Consider the following 18,391-nt stretch of genomic DNA (forward strand, 5'->3'; position numbering starts at 1 on the left):
GATCATCTATTCCATCAATAATTGGCCCAACTAATTTGATCTCTCATGGAGAAACTGCTGTAAATCCTACTGTTTGGTGAGGGTCTGAAGTAAGATGGCGTCTTCTCTGTAGCAAAGTGAACATTGCAAAATAGCCCTGTTGTGAAGATCAGACTGGTTCTGTCTTTCTTGGTTCTTTAGATGATTTTAAAAATTGAATTGTTTCAGAAAGTTTCCTTCCGATATGAATATTATGATGTTTTGTTTTATTTAACTTATTTACACATATTGCTACACATTTTAAATAAGTTCGTAATCGTGTTATTCCTAACATGGATATTTTATTTTATTGTTATTGTAGTTTGTCTTCATTCTATTTAAGCTGCTGAGACTCTCTTTGGATTGTGATGGCATACAAATATATTTAATTGATAAATCTTACCATTCAAAGTCCCACTCAGCACAGATGCATGGTTCTGAAACCACTGTTCTTGAGTAATCTTTAGATAATGCGCACCATGCCCCTGATTTACGTTTCTTATAGATCTTCCTTTCTCCCATGACACAAGGTTCGCCCTTCAATGCAGAAGAATACTGAGTTGGAATAACATGTACTCTTGTGTACAGGTTAATTATACAAGGTGCACAGATTCTTAACTTTCCATACTAAAGCTCCTTACTTTGAAAGTTGAGTCCTTACACTATCATTATAGAAATAAGAACCAAGTACAATTATGTGGCAATTGAAAGTATAATGAAATACAAGGATAATAGGAAAACACTCTGATGAAATTTTGCCTATTGTCAGCCCTTCAAAGTAGCCCACAATGAAAAACAGCAAGATTGTTTTGAATTTCTTTATCACTTTTCCATTTTTCTAAGTGATATTTCTGGCAAGTCTCCCCTTAATGTCTCATTCTTTCTTTCCCTAAGATACATTTGTCTACAATTTGGCTTTAAGGTGAATGCAGAAACCAACCCCTTCCCCCATTATTTCCTTTCTTCCCTGTAGCTCCATTTCATTTATGTGACTACTTCTGAAATTTTGTCACTCATAACTTTGTTTTTCTGATCATATTAGTCCACTCAGATAACGTAAGCAATTATTTGTCTGACATTTTGTGAGCAGCCATAGTTAATTTTATAGTATTCAGATTTGCATTGTTTCTCATCTTTCAACCTAACTAAATCCTGTAATTTACATTCATCAATTTATAACAACACGTAGCTAGGAATAGTAGTTCATCTGGGAGACAGAAACACACAGTAGTTCATATATTCCTACCTGGTTGTGTAAATGCCATGACTGGAAATCATCCGTGGTACATCTTCTGCTAAAGATAGATTTATAATCCACTTTTACTAGTTGCCATTCAGAACGGAGATTGAGATGGCCAAAGATTCTGAATATTGGTGAAAGATTAAAGAAAAGTAAGAACGAGAGACAGAGAGAAAGAGAGAGAGAGGGAGGGAGACAGAGAGAAAGAGAGAGAGAGAGAATATATACATAGATTAACCCCAGCTAACAATTTTCCATACACAAAACATGTATTTGAAAATAGTTTTGCAACTTCAAATTATAGAAAGAAAGAATGAAAGAAAGAAAAGAAAGAAAAGAAAGAAAGAAAGAAAAGAAAGAAAAGAAAGAAAAGAAAGAAAGAAAGAAAGAAAGAAAGAAAGAAAGAAAGAAAGATAGATAGATAGATAGATAGATAGATAGATAGATAGATAGATAGATAGATAGATAGATAGATAGATAGATAGATAGATAGATAGAACCTAATTTTTGGTATTTCCAAATTTGGAAGAATAACTGAATTAGATTTTTCTATTGTGTTTATTACTCTATAGACATCCTTTGATCCAGTCCTGCAGGCTCATCTTTTCTATAAAAGTGTTGATCTATGATTCTGGAAATTTCATTCATTATGGCCTATATTTATGATGCTGAGAAAAATGTAAAAGAAAGACTAGATTTATTTAAATCTTGACATATTTTTTTCTCTTCACAAAAATATGTCCTCAGGCAACTTAAACCCATGAGTTTATTTTGATTTTAATGAAGATGAGGAAATTATAGGAAATTAGCAATTTTTTTTGCTAATAAGATTATAATAAAATAATAAAATACCTTAATTCCAGGTAATCCTCCCTCTCTAACTATATATGCGTTATCATATTTGGAAACACAAAACTATTGGACTAATTTTTGTTTTATAACTCTAATTGTGATGGCTAGATAATAAGCGTAATTTCCTGATAGATAACCAGGAACTCTTCATTGGGATATTAAATACACACTTAACATTTATAGAAAGATAAATTTTGCTGGATGTGTTGCAAATGTTCTTTCAGCAGTTTGATATTATAAGATTAGAAGCAAAGGGCACTTGTGAAATGTTTATTATTATTAGTTAGATGATATAGTTAGAAAAACCTTGGGAGAAATTCTTTCACTTTGGAATTTGGGTTATGTGAGAATAATTCAAAGAACTTATGAGTGAAAATAAATACTGGATAGTAATAGGAATGCACATCTCAAGAATATCTCTATTCACTTTCTTCTCCATCTAATAATCACATAAATGCAGATAACTGGAGCGGCATTAAAATGTCTGTGCAATGCTTTTCAAAAGAACAACTGCCCTGGTTATGTGTGAAAAGGGAAAATAGATGTGTTCCCATTTCTCTTACTCTGCCTAGTATGTAGAACATTTTGTTTACTGACAGTGTTGTCATCACATAGCCAAAACCCATTAGCTTCTTGGCAAAATGACTTCATAATCTTAATTAAATAATCTTTGTTGGAACAACATGCCCTTCAACAAATGAAAAGAACAATTGAGGGGGTGTAGCTTCAATGGAAGTCACAAAAAAATGGATAAGGCAGGTATGAGAAACGTGCAAAAATATTAAGTTGCTTTCAGATCCCTGAAATAGCAAATTTGTGGTGAATGTGAGCACTGCTACTTTTTAAAGCAATAAAACAAGTGATAAAACTATTTAAAGTACAAAATATAAGTTTACACTTTTCTACATTTATCCCAACATTATTATTTTTATAAATATCTCAAAATAGAAAATATATCTAACACTCCTTCCTTTTCCTAGTTTCCACACAACAACAAGCCGGTGAAGCAGATTGGTGGAGAGCAAATTGGCCCAAATTCACCCAGTTGGCTATCATGCCTAAAGAAGCACTATAACTCATAGTCTCCTGATTTATATCCTGGTTTCTTAGCCACAATCTTACACATAAAATCCTGTATAGCATCATGATTTGTTGTTTAATCATGGTTCTGCACCCTGTCCCTCACATAAAGTCGGCATGCTTCCCAAGCATTAACAAATGTCATCTGATGGATTCCCAGAAGTGTGCCTTGTCTGGTTTAGCACTGATGCTCTGAATAGCTTTCCTTGGTGATTTGAACAATTTCTACTTTGCTCTCCTTTCAAGTGTTCCTTGACGATCTGATTTCTCCTAGGCCTTGGGATTGAATAATTGCAGGTTTCCTTTAGATTGTTGTATGTGTATGAAGTCACTTGTGGTTTGTTCTGCTTTGAACTATTGTTTTCTCACATTCTTTTTTCATTATTTTTTACCTCACATAGTTATTTGGAGATATAATAAATATAATAAATAAACTCAGAATACTTACAGGCTATATAAATAGATATAAGCTTACTTCCCAAATAACTTCCCTGTTACACTGGCTTTTATTCACATTTTACTTTAATAAACATTCAAATTTTTGCAATTATAGATTCAAAACCTATAATATTTTTAAATTATTATTTAAATTGATTCACAGCCAAAATTTACAAATATATTCTAAAATTTGGTATTGAATAAGAGGTGTAAATTATTTAAAAAATGTTATATAATACACCTAAAATCACAACTCACTGATGTGTTATTAAAAACATAGCTCTAATAGCCATAGTTAAAAATCTCGTGTAAAACCTCTGTAATTTTAGGATTATCATCTAACAAAAAGAAATTACTCAAAAGAATCTTCTTCTGGTTTTAATTTAAAATAGGCCAAAAGATTTCCTGCCAAAAACTCTTATAAAATTCACAAAACAAAAAAATATGATCCACCATTTCAAGATTGAGATCATTACGGTGACCCTGGACAGTTCCCACAAGATGTAGCCCACAATGCAGCCCCACAAGAGTGTAAATTTTCAACATTATTAGATGATTTTATATTATAAAACTATATTAAATATTTTATATGTGGCCATATAAACATAAATTGTTATATTAGACAATTTCTTTTCACTCAATGCATCTCAGGCAAACTAAAAGTTAAGACAACCTTGTTATAGCATACTCAACAGTAACACATTTAATCTGGCTATTGAAAAGGCTATTTTGTATTTACTTAAATATAAATTATTCAGATATTTTAGGGAGATGAAAAGTATACCTGTAATTAATTCTAAAAGTTATAGGTAAACACAAAACCATCATTTGAGCCACCAATTCCTTTCTGAACTAACTCATAATTTTTCTTCAACCTAATGAAATTCTAATGACATACCCCTAGAAAATAAATAATACCGGTAGGAATCAATACCAATCTTTGGGTCATCTCTTTACATCATATATAACAACAAAATATTCACTTTGGATTTCCTAAAGCAATTATTCCTTGGTTTTAAAAATATACATTTGCAAACAAAAGTTAATAATGGTTAGTCAACACTTTGTTTTTAAAACCAAGAAAATGCCGTGGTGGTGCAGTGGTTAGAATGAAGCATTGCAGGTTAATTCTGCTGACTGCCAGCAGTTTGATTTTGGCTCAAACTTGACTCAGCCTTCCAGCCTTCCGAGGTGGGTAAAACAAGAATCCAGATTGCTGGGAGCACTATGCTGATTCTGTAAACTGCTTACAGAGGGCTGCAAAACACTGTGAAGCGGTATATAAGTCCATGTGCTATTACTATTGTCTAGGAGAATAACAGAACTTAAAAGAGAACTTTAAAATTTCAACTGCACTTGGGCTACCTTGTTACCTGGAAATATAATCCAAATTGGAGCCTCATATAAAATTTAAAATGCATTTTTTTTCATAAAATCATGTATTTCTGCAGGAACATTTTTGAATGAACATATTGAAGCAAGCCATCATAGTAGATTTTTGTTTTCAAAAGTACTGCCTTTTAATGATATTGCCAGGATAGAGAATTATTAAATAAAGCACCCAAATAATTAAAATTCACTATATGTGTAATCACATGATTATGAATTTTCTTGGTGTATTTTTAATTTTTTCCCCCAAAACCAACATTTTAAGTTTTATTATAGTTAATTTAGCTCAGAATTTGGTTCTTTTAACATAATAAATAGCTACCTTTAAAACAGCAAATGGGGAAATAGAATATTTTCCTGTTAGATAGGTTAATATAAACACTGGTTGATCAGTGACCTGCCCTTTCTAAAAGCAGCAATTACTTAAAGCAAAGTGTCTCTCAAGCTAAGAGAATAATTTTTCATTTAAATTCTTTCTCATTATTGCATGAAGTTTCCTGGGACTGATAGCAGACTATTGGCCTCTAACTGACAAGGTCTTCTGTTTCTCCTTTCTTATAGTCCTATTCCATTCAAAGGAATTAAACTGGATCTATTGCAGGTCATTAATAAAGAGATCCACCAAATTAGATTTTCTTTAAGGAGTTGGCTATAATGGTTATATTATTCTGGCTAGGAACCTTATCAGATTTTATTTTTGTATATAAATAATAATGTTAAAGGTGTATGATCTCGTGAGGCTGCCTTACTAGCTATCCAGGGTCACATGTGGCCCACAGGCCATGGCTTGGACATATGTACTATGAGGGTATGAAACCAGTGTTCTATCTAGTACTGGTATTGATATAAAAACTTGAGTTTCAGTGGATCACATCCTATTATTTTTAAGCAGACCAACTAAGTTACCAAAATAGAGAACTTCAGAGTGTGATTTTAATTGTTAGAAAGATTTTTAAAAAGACTTTTTTCTCTTGTGTAATACATCATTTGATCATATAAAAATAGCCCAAGAAATAAAAAGAAAATTGAAATATAAATAATATAGCATTTAATAGCAAAATAATATAGCATGAGGCCATCACTGAGCTGTGAATAAGAATGGATGTTAGGATCTTAAAAGAGCTTTAGTTTTACTGTTTGTTCAACCCAATTATTATCTAGTCCCTCATCTTTAGCAGCTGTAGGGTAAGGTGACCAGATTTTCAGATTGGTAAAGAGGGACACCTTTGACCGGGGGAGGGGGGGTGATTAAAAATTTTATACGGAGCAACAAAAATTTTCATACAACGCAAAAATAGTATTGTAATTTTTTTCATTTCAACATAACTACAATTTACAAATATAAATTGAAATTGTTGCCAAACATCAAAATTTTGATCACGTGACCATGAGGATGCTGCAATGGTCGCTAAGTGTGAAAATGGTCACTAAGTGTGAAAAATGGTCATCAGTCACTTTTTTCAATGCCATTGTAACTTTGGTCACTATACCACCTTTCTGGCCACAGTTCTTAAGTGAGTAACTGCAGCTGATAAGTTAGTAACATAAGTGAATCTGGTTTCCCCATTTGACTTTGTCAAAAGGTGATTATATGACCCCAGGACACTGAAACCATCATAAATACGAATCTGTTGCCAAACATCAAAATTTTGATCGCGTGACCATGAGGATGCTGCAACAGTTGCTAAGTGTGAAAATGATCGCTAAGTGTGAAAAATGGTCATCAGTCACTTTTTTCAATGCCATTGTAACTTTGGTCACTAAGCCCATTATACCACCTTTCTTGCCACAGTTCTTAAGTGAATAACTGCAGCTGGTATTTTGTATTTTGGATAGAATCTTTTTTTAAATAGCGTAACACAATTTAAAAAAAAGAATCCACACAGAATAAATTGAAGTAAAACATTTCTTTCTATGCACAATATATTTCAAAGTATTGTGCATAGAATTTTTAAACATGGTTTCACTTCAATTTATTTTGGATAGAATCTTTTTAAAAAATAGTCTAAGACAATTTAAAAAAAGAATCCACACAGAATTTTAAAAAATCCTATGCACAATAAATAAAATATTATTTTAAAATACATTAAAAAAATAAAAGAAAAAAACCCAGCTCACTTACCAGCAGGCTTGCACTCCAAGTAAACCCAGAATGATGTAGATGTTAATACAAAGAACTGAGCAAATTGAAATGGTGAAATTAGTCAGGGAAATATTTTTCAAAGAAACTTTGCCACCATTTTGGAGCAGTCCTCCAACCTCCGTGCCCCTCCCCTCCAGAAAATCCAGGAAGTAACAGTCGCTTCCCTCTCTAGCCACGTGTTTCCTGGAGCTCTATGGTATTTGGTCATTTTTCTTATAAAAGTCAGTAAAAGAGGCGCGGGGGGTCCGTTTTGTTGCTTTAAAGTTTTAATATCTTCAATGAAAGTACTGAGACAGAGACAGAGAGGGATTAGACAGGGTGTCTTTTGTCTTGTCCCAGTTAGGATTTCTTAAGTAAATCAGCTTTCTTCATTCAATAATCAGGAAAGAAAACCACAGGACTCCATTTGTTGAAATCAAGTGTACTTTTACTAATTATAAATGAATAGATGTGAAGCTAAGCTAAATCTGGTTACTTAGGCGCGAAAGCGAATTATATTGAATAATCCATTCCCCTCCCCTTGGCATCCCATGCACAGTCCAATCATAATTCTCCCAAATGTCAGGTGTAAGATAACGTCGAAAGGCATCACCAGGATGGAATGCTGGACCGTTGGCCTTGGCGGGAAACACTCCTCCTCCACATGCGCAGTAAGGTGGTCAGCTCAAATCTAGAAACTTCCTCCAGCACAACAATGATTCCCCTCCCAAATACCATGCCCCCCTCCCCATTTCAATGGCAGCCGAAGCAGTAGCAAAGCGGAGGCTGACATCCGGCCCTCCTCCAGAAAAAGGCGGTCAGACATGCAGAAACGACAAAAGACAAACAAACAGACGAACAACAAGAAACGAAAAAGGAGAAAAGGGGAGAGGAAGAGAGAGAGAAAAAAGAGAAAAATTTGTCAGGAAACCAGCCAAATCATGGCTTGTCAGGATAAGCAGAATAGAACTGGCAAAGTAACTGAGGGCCCGAACATGTGACCCGTCCACCCATTCGGCATGAGATGGGGGAAAATGCTTCCAAGCCACCAGGTACTGGACACGATTCCGGCGTCTATGGGAGTCCAAAATTTCACGAACCTCAAAATGTTGTTCACCGTCAATCAACAGCAGGGCGGGTGGTGGTGGAACAGGCGGATGCAAAGGTGAGATGCAAACAGGCTTTATGAGGTTAACATGAAAAACAGGGTAAACCCGGTTGAGGTGTTTAGGCAGTTGCAGCCGAACGGAAACAGGATTGATGATCTTGATAATAGGAAATGGGCCAACATATTTAGGCCCCAACTTCTTCGACTTTTGTGGAGTCTGAAGAAACTTGGTGGATAGATAAACCTGATCATCAACCTTGTAATCATATGGTTTAGTCCGTTTCTTATAAGCCTGTTTCTTATGTGCATGATGCGCAGCATCCAAAGTTCGGAGTGCCAAAGGCCAAACACGCCGAAGGCGATCACTCCACTCAGAGAGAGACGATACTTGGGGCTGCTCACAAGGAACCTCAGGAACGGGCACAAAATCCTGGCCAAACACCACCCGGAAAGAGGTGAACCCAGTGCTGCTATGCACAGAATTATTATAAGTAACCTCCACATGCGGCAACAAATCCACCCAATCATCTTGCTGGTAGTTGATGAAACAACGTAAATATTGTTCTAGAACAGAATTAGTCCTCTCACAAGCCCCATTAGTCTGAAGGTGGTGGGTGGAGCTTAAGCCCTGGGCGGAGCCAATCCGCTTCAGAAACTCTTTCCAGAAGACGGAGGTGAACTGAACGCCACTATCCGAAATGATGCGGTCGGGCACCCCATGTAAGCGGTAAATGTGGGAGATGAACATCTTAGCCAGAGTCTTAGCAGACGGAATCTTGGAACAAGGGATGAAATGGACTTGCTTGGAGAACAAGTCAGTAACCACCCAGATAACGGTGTGTCCCTGACTCTCAGGGAGTTCGACAATGAAGTCCATAGATATCTCTTTCCAAGGGGCAACAGGGCGAGCTACAGTCTGGAGCAGTCCCTGTGGTTTCCCCGGCGGGCGTTTAGCAGCGGCACAAACGGGACAACTGGCAACATAACGTTCAATGTCCTTTTTCAAAGAAGGCCACCAAAATTGTATCTTGACAAGATGGAGCGTTTTTACGAACCCAAAATGCCCCGCCATCCGGGAATCATGAGCACCCTGAAGAACAACTAATCGAAGAGACGTAGGAACGTAAAGTTTCGCCCCAATCCAGGGTAATTCATCCCTCATGGTACATTCACTCACGTGCTGTTGGAACATCATCAGGGAGGGCTTTCTTGAGATCGGAAAGAAAGTCCTGGGACATATCTACCTGAGAACATGCTTGACGCCTAGTAACAACCAGAGTAGTGAGTCTCGCCATGGGAATGACAGGCTGGACCACGCTGAGCTTAGAACAGTTGTACTGAGGAAGTCTGGATAAAGCATCAGCCATAAAATTCTTCCCCCCTGGGATGTATTTCAGAGTGAAATTGAAATGATTGAAATGCTGAGCCCAGCGCATCTGTTTAGGAGAAAGTCTCCTGGGAGTTCTCAAAACTTCTCAAAGCTTCTAAATTCTTATGGTCAGTCCACATCTCGAACGGGTGTTTGGCACCTTCCAGAAAATGGTGCCAAGTGGCCAAAGCCCAACGAACTGCAAATGCTTCTTTCTCCCAAATGGCCCAATGTCTCTCCGTGTCAGTCAGTTTGCGAGAGGTGTATGCGCAGGGTTGCAAGTTACCTTGATCGTTGGCTTGAAGCAATATGGTGCCTACTGCCATGTCGCTGGCGTCAGCTTGAACCACAAAAGGCGCGTCCATGTCCGGGTGTTTGAGGACAGGTTCCTCGGCAAAAAGTCATTTCAATTTCTCAAATGCAGCCTGACATTCCATGGTCCAATCCAATGGCTTACTAGGCTTGGGTTTTGCCCCACCTTTGGACTTCAAAGGGTTAGTTATGGGAAGAGCTATTTTAGCAAAAGAAGGGATGAACTGGTGATAGAAATTGGCAAATCCCAAAAAATTTTGTAATTGCCTGTGTGTGCGAGGGGCCTCCCACTCAGTGACCGCCTTGACTTTAGCGGGATCCATCTCGACACCTGTGTGTGAGATTCGATAGCCCAGGTAGTCAACCTTCTACTGATGGAATTCACATTTGGACAATTTGACGTAAAGCTCCGCGGCCTGAAGTTTCTTCAGAATGGTACGAACCAGCTTTACGTGTTCCTCAGGTGTTTCCGTGTAAATAAGGATATCATCTAAATATACGATAACGCCTTTGTAAAGATGGTCATGTAATACCTCATTAATCAATTGCATGAAGACCGCAGGCGCCCCCTGTAGGCCAAAAGGCATCACACGAAATCGGAAAAAGCCAAGGGGGCAATTGAAAGCTGTTTTCCATTCGTCTCCCTCTTTTATATGGACCCTATAGTAAGCTTCCCTCAAGTCCAGTTTAGTGAAAATGCGGCCCTTCCCCAATTGGGCCAACATGTCCTTCATCAGTGGCAGCGAATAGAGGTTTTGGGCCGAGATCCCATTAAGGTTCTTAAAATTAACACACAGACGAGAGAGCCATCTTTCTTCTCTCTGAAGAGCACAGGAGCCACCACCTTGGGTCTAGCCGGTTCTATAAATCCCCTTTCCAAATTTTTATCAATGAATCTTCTCATTTCCTCCATCTCCCTAGGGGACATTGAATATATCTGGGGCTTAGGAAGCTTAACCCCAGGCAAAATATCAATGGTGCAATCAGTGGGCCTGTGAGGGGGGGGAGTTTATCAGAAGATTTCTCACTAAACACTCCCCTTAGGTCCCAATATTCTTTCGGAATTTTCTCCTCCCCCTCGATCCTCTCTTGCTCCCTGGCGGCCAATGGGGGGACAGAACCAGCACGATCTGGGGTCTCCAATACCTGTTCAGGGGGTGTGCTAGTGCGAATACGTAGTCACCCCTTTCTCCAGTTAATGTGAGGGTTCCACTTACGAAGCCAGGGGAGTCCCAAAATAAGGGATCGGTCCATCCCAGGTGCCACAATAAATGTGATTAATTCTTGATGGGTCCCCATTTTCATTTCTAAGGGCTCAGTAGAAAAATGAGCAGGACCCCCTCCTGCAATAGAACCATCAATTTGGCAAAAACAATGGGGGCTTTCAAAGTCCTCCCTTCTCCTCTGGCTGGAAATGCTGGGGGACATTTTCAGCAGCACACACAGCCTCTCTCTTCTTGCCCGGGGCCTTAGTTGCCCTTTCCTCTCTTCTGGGAGGGGGAGGTCAGAGTCAACTTCACACCGAAATTCATGGCGCAATGGCCTTCCTTCTGCAGCAGAAGCACGTGAAAGGCTTGGTTTTGCTGGAGAAACTCCCTTTTCCCTCACTTTTGGGGTGGAGGGGGGCTTTTGGAGCCGCTGGGGGGGGGGATTTCTCCGCTTCTCTCTCTTTCATGCATTGAAGCCTGGCCAAATCCAACTCAACATCTGCTACGTGTTCATACCAAGCAGTCACCCGGCGGGGAAGGTGTCTGTTAATGCACTGCTGGTATATTTTTTCATTCAATCCATCAGTGAACTGATCCAGCAAAGCGTCTTCTGACCACCCCCTCATATAAACGGACAACTGTTGAAATTCCTGGACATAATCTGCTTCAGGGCCATAAATTTCACCCGTCCACGTCTCTCGATCAGTGGGTCATCAAACCTCTTCTTCATGGCAGCCATAAAGTCATTAAAATTCCTCAGGAGAAGGGGAATTGCATTTGTGTAGGCTCACCATCCATTCGGCTGCCTTTTTCTCTAAGGCCATCAAGACCATTCTTACTTTCATATCATCAGTCTCTAAATCAGGTCCATAAATTTCCATATAATTCCAGACCTGTATGATAAAAAGTCCTAAAGTTGTAGGATCTCCATTGTATTTTACAGTTAATGGAGGGACTTTTGCCATTCAGCGTCACCTGCCCCCCCCTACTCTTTGAGCAGCCCTAGGTGGAGGGGGGGAGGCTGGTTCTGGGTTTTCTTGCCCCCAACCCCCCTCGGCTCCTTCACCCTCCCTTAACCTATGCATCGAGTACCTTTGTTCCAGATCTTCAGCCAGCTCTCTTTCCACTGCCCTTTTATGGCTTTTGCGTTCAGACCAAGCTTCCTCGAGGAGTTTCAAGGCATGGGACAGCTTGTAATCCTCTTCCCCAGAGTCACCCCAATCCACTGATTTTTTCTTTGGTCTTCTTCTCGTGACTCCAGCATCCAACTCCTCCGACTCCTCCCAAAGTCCATCTGGGACAAACAACAGGCTCTTCCACCCTTAGCCCAGCCAGCCTTTCAGTTAAGGATGGTCCTGCTGTCACCCCCTCATCTTCTTGGTCACTCGCGTGTAAAGACATTTCTTTTCTTCTTGTGAGGACACCCCTCTCGGTAGGTTGTAGCTCCGGGTGGGGTGGAAATGAGATTTAGCTTATTGTCAGCTTTTCTTAATTCAATAATCAGGAAAGAAAACCACAGGACTCTATTTGTTGAAATCAAGTGTACTTTTACTAATTATAAATGAATAGATGCGAAGCTAAGCTAAATCTGGTTAATTAGGCGCGAAAGCGAATAATATATTGAATAATCCATTCCTCTCCCCTTGGCATCCCATGCACAGTCCAATCATAATTCTCCCAAATGTCAGGTGTGAGATAACGTCAAAAGGCATCACCAGGATGGAATGCTGGATCGTTGGCCTTGGCGGGAAACACTTCTCCTCTACATGCACAGTAAGGTGGTCAGCTCAAATCTAGAAACTTCCTCCAGCACAACAATGATTCTCCTCCCAAATGCCATGCCCCCCTCCCCATTTCAATGGCAGCCGAAGCAGTAGCAAAGCGGAGGCTGACACCCTGGGCTTTCAACATGAAGCCAGAAAATCGGGACTTTTTTAAAACGGCCTGGGACACAGGAAAAATTGTTATAAAGCATGATTATCCCGCTGAAATCAGGATGTCTGGTCACCTTACTGTAGGGTGATGCCTCAAGAATTACCTTAACTAGTCTGATGGTTTAATTATAGTTTTCTTTTATGAAGAGGATCAGTATTTCATTTCTCATTCTTTTTCTTATAGTCTATTCCAAAAAATATATTCAAGACAAAGCATCATTATTTTTTTGACTACCTCTTTTCTTTTTCTATTTCAGTTAATATTCTTCATTCTCCTTAAAAAATATGTTCCTTTAACTTTCATTTTCTACATTGTATAACATATATACAAATGATCAACCAGTCCTTGATAACACAATTCTATTAATCTATACAGGCGATACAGCAGTAGGCACACAAGGATAAACTTTTGATGAGGTAATTGGGAAAGTTATGGTAGCACTTGAAGAATTAGGACGTTATTACACATCAATTATTTAAAGCCCAACTCAAATAAGACCCAAGTTTGTGCTTTCCACCTCTGAATTAGAGATGCAAGGGAAAATTGGATATTATGTGGCATGACTACAGCACTGTCCAACACTAAAGTAACTTGCCATGACTCAACAGGATGCTCTCTTTTAAATAGCATTACCTGGACACTAAGGCTAAAATCAGCTCATGCAACAATATCATCAGAAAATTGATAAATTACAACTGAGAAGTTCAACCATCTACATTGCACACATCAGCTTTGGCCTGGAGTGTCTCTGCAGCAAAGTATGCTGCTTCATATTGTTGGGGGCAATATGCTGACTCTGTAAAGTGCTTTGAGAGGGCTGTAAGGTACTGTGAAGCAGTATATAAGTCTAAGTCCCATTGCTATCAGACAATCATATGGGATGGGACTTTGTACAATTCAAGCAATACAGAAAAAAAAAGATTTTATGATGAAAATAATTGTTTGTCTAACATACATGAATGACAATATGTGTGTGTGTGCGCGCACGCGCGCGTGCATGCGCAGGATCAGGAATAGTTCCTCCAAGAAAAAGTGTATAATAAAAGGAATTCCATCATTACAAAATAATAAATAACAAAAACTATTTTAAAAGTGAAAATAAGCCTGCTAAGAACAAAACATTCAAACATAATTCAGTGCTGAGGTTCTTAATTCTGCTGTACCTTCTTCTCAGCTTTCTAATACCTGTCCTCAAACACAATGGTATGGGGGATGATATTAGTTGGTAAAGTATTCCAAAGAAGTAGGATTACAAGGGACAGAAGATATGATTCTTTTGTTCCAACCAAGGGAAATCCATAAAGAAAGGCAAATAAATACTTTGTTCAATGTATTAGTTGGGCAGAAGCTGCTGGCAGAAGATATCCCATGGATAACCAGAATATTACTGGATATTATCCAAAGGAAGGTTTGAAATTGATTTGTAGAGGCTTTGTTACTATCCCATGTAGCATTATGTAGCATTAAGCTCCTAGAAGAGCTTGCGTCTTTCAGAAGGAAATTGCTTGATTGGACTGTTGGCAAGAACCAGAGAAACAGATTAGTTTTGTCTAAGACTTGTCAAGTCATCGTGCATCAAATACAAAATTCTTAAGAGCTGGAAAAGGTGCAGTGAGAATGTATAATATTTGTGGAAGGGAAGAAATCTTTGATCATGTCCTTTTGGATTAACTGCATAAGAATAATGATATAGGCCTGTATTGTAGGAACTCTCTCACCTCCATGTTAAAGCTCATTTTTTAAAGAAGGGATTGGACAACCATTTGTCTAAATGGTATATAGCCATGATGGCAAACCTATGGCATGCATACCACAGGTGGCATGCAGAGCCCTCTCTACGGGCACACCAACCATCACCCCAGCGGAACTCCATCAAGCATGCATGTGTGCATCCTGCCAGTCAGCTGGTCTTCAGGTCTCTGCTGCCCGAGGACGGGGTACATGCAGGGGATGCACATGTGCATGAGTGGAGGGAAGGGATGGATGCACGGGGGCATTCGCATTGCATTTTGGGGCTGTGTGCACCCCCATACCCTATTTTGGCTTCCAGGTTGATGCAAGAGGCCTTCTAAACCCAAATGAGGCATAGTGGCACCACACAAGGGCCCCCGGTACCATGTTTTGAGCCTGGAAAACCTTCTGCACCAACCTGGAAGCAAAAAATGGGCAAGGGGGGATGAAGCACATTGCAGGGGCAACACGGGGGGTCACACATTCATGCACAGGGGTGGGACATGCAGGGGGGGGGTCACACACTCATTATGGGTACAGGCATGCGGGTGCGCTGTCATGCACAAAAGCACAATGACAAAAACACAGTGACAAAAAGATTAGCCTTCACTGGTATATGGTTTACTGCCTGGGCGGAGAGTTGAACTAAAAGAACTTCAAGGTTCCTTCCAACTCTGTTCTGTTCTGTTCTTCTCTTCTCTTCTTCTATTCTATTCATTATGCTTCTTAGTAATGAAGTGATTAAAATGGCTGCTGTAAAGCTTTTATGGATATTTTGAGAAATCCTGGATTTGTGGTTTAATATGAATAACTAAACTGTACAGTTCTTTCACAATGTGGTGGTAACACCCTGCATTTATGCATTAGCCTTGTTTGGCATGCATGGAAGGAGATAGTGGACCATTATATTTTGAAAAGCCTCCTTGAATATATTATTTTTTGCTTGGAACATGTGATGTAGAGAAGGCAGAAATAACTGATTGCTAGGAGAGATTGCTCCAGAAGAAGCTAGGGTAATATTGAGAAAGGTATGTGGGAACCAATAGAAGATTTTAAAAAAACAGTAAATAACATCTCAGTCTTGTGAAAGGTGAGTGCATGAGAAACAGACAGAAAATAACCCTACTTTGATTCTGTATGTATGAGAAAGGGCAGAAGAAAATTATGGCAGGCTTTCAAGATTTTGTTGACAATAAAGTGGGGTTTCAGTAGTTCCTACAGTGACTTATAATTATCTTGTACTTGTCCTTTGATTGTCACAATTATTTTTAAATAACTACTGATTTTTTAACAAATTCACTACTATTGCTGCACAAGTTTGAACTGCCTGTCTCTCATTCCTATCTCAGAATCAGGTTGAAAATAATAATAAAAACACCCCTTCACAAGCTATAAATTTAGCTATAGATGGACCAACTCCCAGACTTTTGAAACAATATGAGGGATTGTAACATTGGAGGAATAGTTAGTTAGCAATCATGGTATAATTTTCTTGAAATTCTAAAGTCAGTATTTATCTTTGCTTCCAATATATCTGCATGTATTAAATCATAACTGTGTCGATTTAATCAAAGTCAGCTTGAGAACCAGAGGTCGTATTCAGCAGGTTCTGACCAGTTTTGGAGAACCAGTATTTTGAGTAGTCCAGATAACCAGTAAATACCATCTCAGACTGGCCCCACCCCATCTATTCTCTGCCTTCTGAGTCCCAGCTGATCGTGAGGGAATGGGAATTTTGCAGTAACCTTCTGCTGCCATGCCCACCAAGCCACAGCCACCAAGCCACACCATGCTCACCAAGCCATGTCCACAGAATCGGGAGTAAAAAAAAAATATCCCATCACTGTTGATTAAAAAACTTACTTTGAGAAATGCTATATAATCAATTATATGATAAAACTAGAATCCTATTGACAATTTTTAAGAGTTGTTTTGTCATTGGTAGAAGACAGCAGACATGTGTTCACTCCTATAGTCTGAAAAGTCAATAACAATAGTCACTAATTCATTTCTCAGTTGAGAGGACTGAATTGAAACTGCAGAAGAACAATAAATATGGAACCCCAGCTAGGTTTGGACAGCAATACCTTCCAGAATATGTACTTTTGGAACTTACTGTTATATTCCTGTTAAATTCCATCAACATTCAATATAAATTATGAAAATTCCTTCACTACCTGAGCAGAAAGCATATACTGTATGCTCAGCGTTTTACAAAAACAAGTCAAGGATAGATGCCACTAATTTATGAGCAATTGTTTAAAAAAAAATTAAACCTGGGAAAACATGAATTGTTTGCAGATTTATGAGCAAGTCATTTCAAAAAGGTCAGCAGCTATCCTGCGGTAATTAAATATTTCATTAATGTTTAAAATACACAATAATTTATAAATATTATATAAAATCTCATCAGATTAGCCTGGTGAAATAAGAATTTAGCATATTGTTTTACCTTATGCCATAATCCATATGAATTAGGGAAAAGTGCTAATTCTTCCATTATCATTTCCCTAGTCAGAAGAATTGATTAATGTGGTAGATTACCAAGTTACTTATGATTTGTAAAATAAATTTGCTCAAGAAATCACAATCCAGAAATTTTAATGAAAGAAATGTTCAAACAAAATGGCATTTACCATTTCCTCACTGTTAGCTTCACTCCGATCTGTGAAGGCTTAAGATATAAATCTAGCAGTAAAAAAAAAATCATTCATTTCAAATTATAACTTCCAGTCACCTTTCATTCAACTTTGAATAAATCAAAGTCTTAGCTCATCATTAGGTTAGGGCTAGACTGCTTGCCTCATATGATAGATTTCAACTTATATAAGCTTGCAATATTTTGCTATTTAACATCATCCATTGTAACATGCATACAACAGTTTGGATTTTCTGCTCTAAGTGCAGCAGTCTTCTTGAATCTAAAAATGCTTCCTTGTAGAGAAGCCATTTTTCTTATTTGGATGATGCACAGGAATGATCCTTTTCAAGAAAATATGAAATTGAAATGTTTTTAATAGCTTTATCCTAGCACCATCTTCATTTGCTCTTGCCTTAATTGTATTACAATGACTGGTCTCAAAAGAAAAGACTTACAGACAAATGTGATCTTTATATTCACTCTATTTTTTTTCACCCACTGACAATGAAATTTGAAAAATAATGACCATTAAAAATATAAAAAATGGAACAAGAGTACAAAAAGATAGAAGTAAATACAAGATAATTAGAACCAGATCAAATGATGGGTAGCCAATATACATTATATTTATTTAAACAGTAATGTTTTTTTCAAACAAGCAAAGTTCCTAAAGTAATTGTAATTAAAGTAAGAATAGCAACAGTGAAACAATTATCACTGCACCTAGCCATCAAACCAGCCACAATACATCAAGTTGATAAAGGCTGCAGTGAGTAAAAAATCAAACCTCTAAAAAGAATGATAATGCTCTTTTTAACAGAGGTCAACCACATCACATACAAATATATGTATTTTTCTAATAAATGTAGATCCAAATGGTGTAGTAGTTAAGGCATCAGACTAGGAACCTGGGAATTATAAGTTCTAGTTCCACCTTAGATACAAAGG

General features: G+C 38.1%; 1 protein-coding gene across 1 annotated transcript in view; it reads right to left on the minus strand.

The window, feature by feature from the left end:
* The window catches only part of SORCS3 (sortilin related VPS10 domain containing receptor 3), a 719,817-nt gene that overhangs the window by 68,961 nt on the left and 632,465 nt on the right, over nt 1-18,391 (minus strand). Inside the window, 2 exon segments of the mRNA XM_032225623.1 lie at nt 422-555; nt 1,265-1,382. Coding sequence (XP_032081514.1) covers nt 422-555; nt 1,265-1,382 — 252 coding nt within the window.

The sequence above is a fragment of the Thamnophis elegans genome, chromosome 10, assembly GCF_009769535.1.
Source record: "Thamnophis elegans isolate rThaEle1 chromosome 10, rThaEle1.pri, whole genome shotgun sequence".
In the NCBI taxonomy this organism is placed as follows: Eukaryota; Metazoa; Chordata; class Lepidosauria; order Squamata; family Colubridae; genus Thamnophis; species Thamnophis elegans.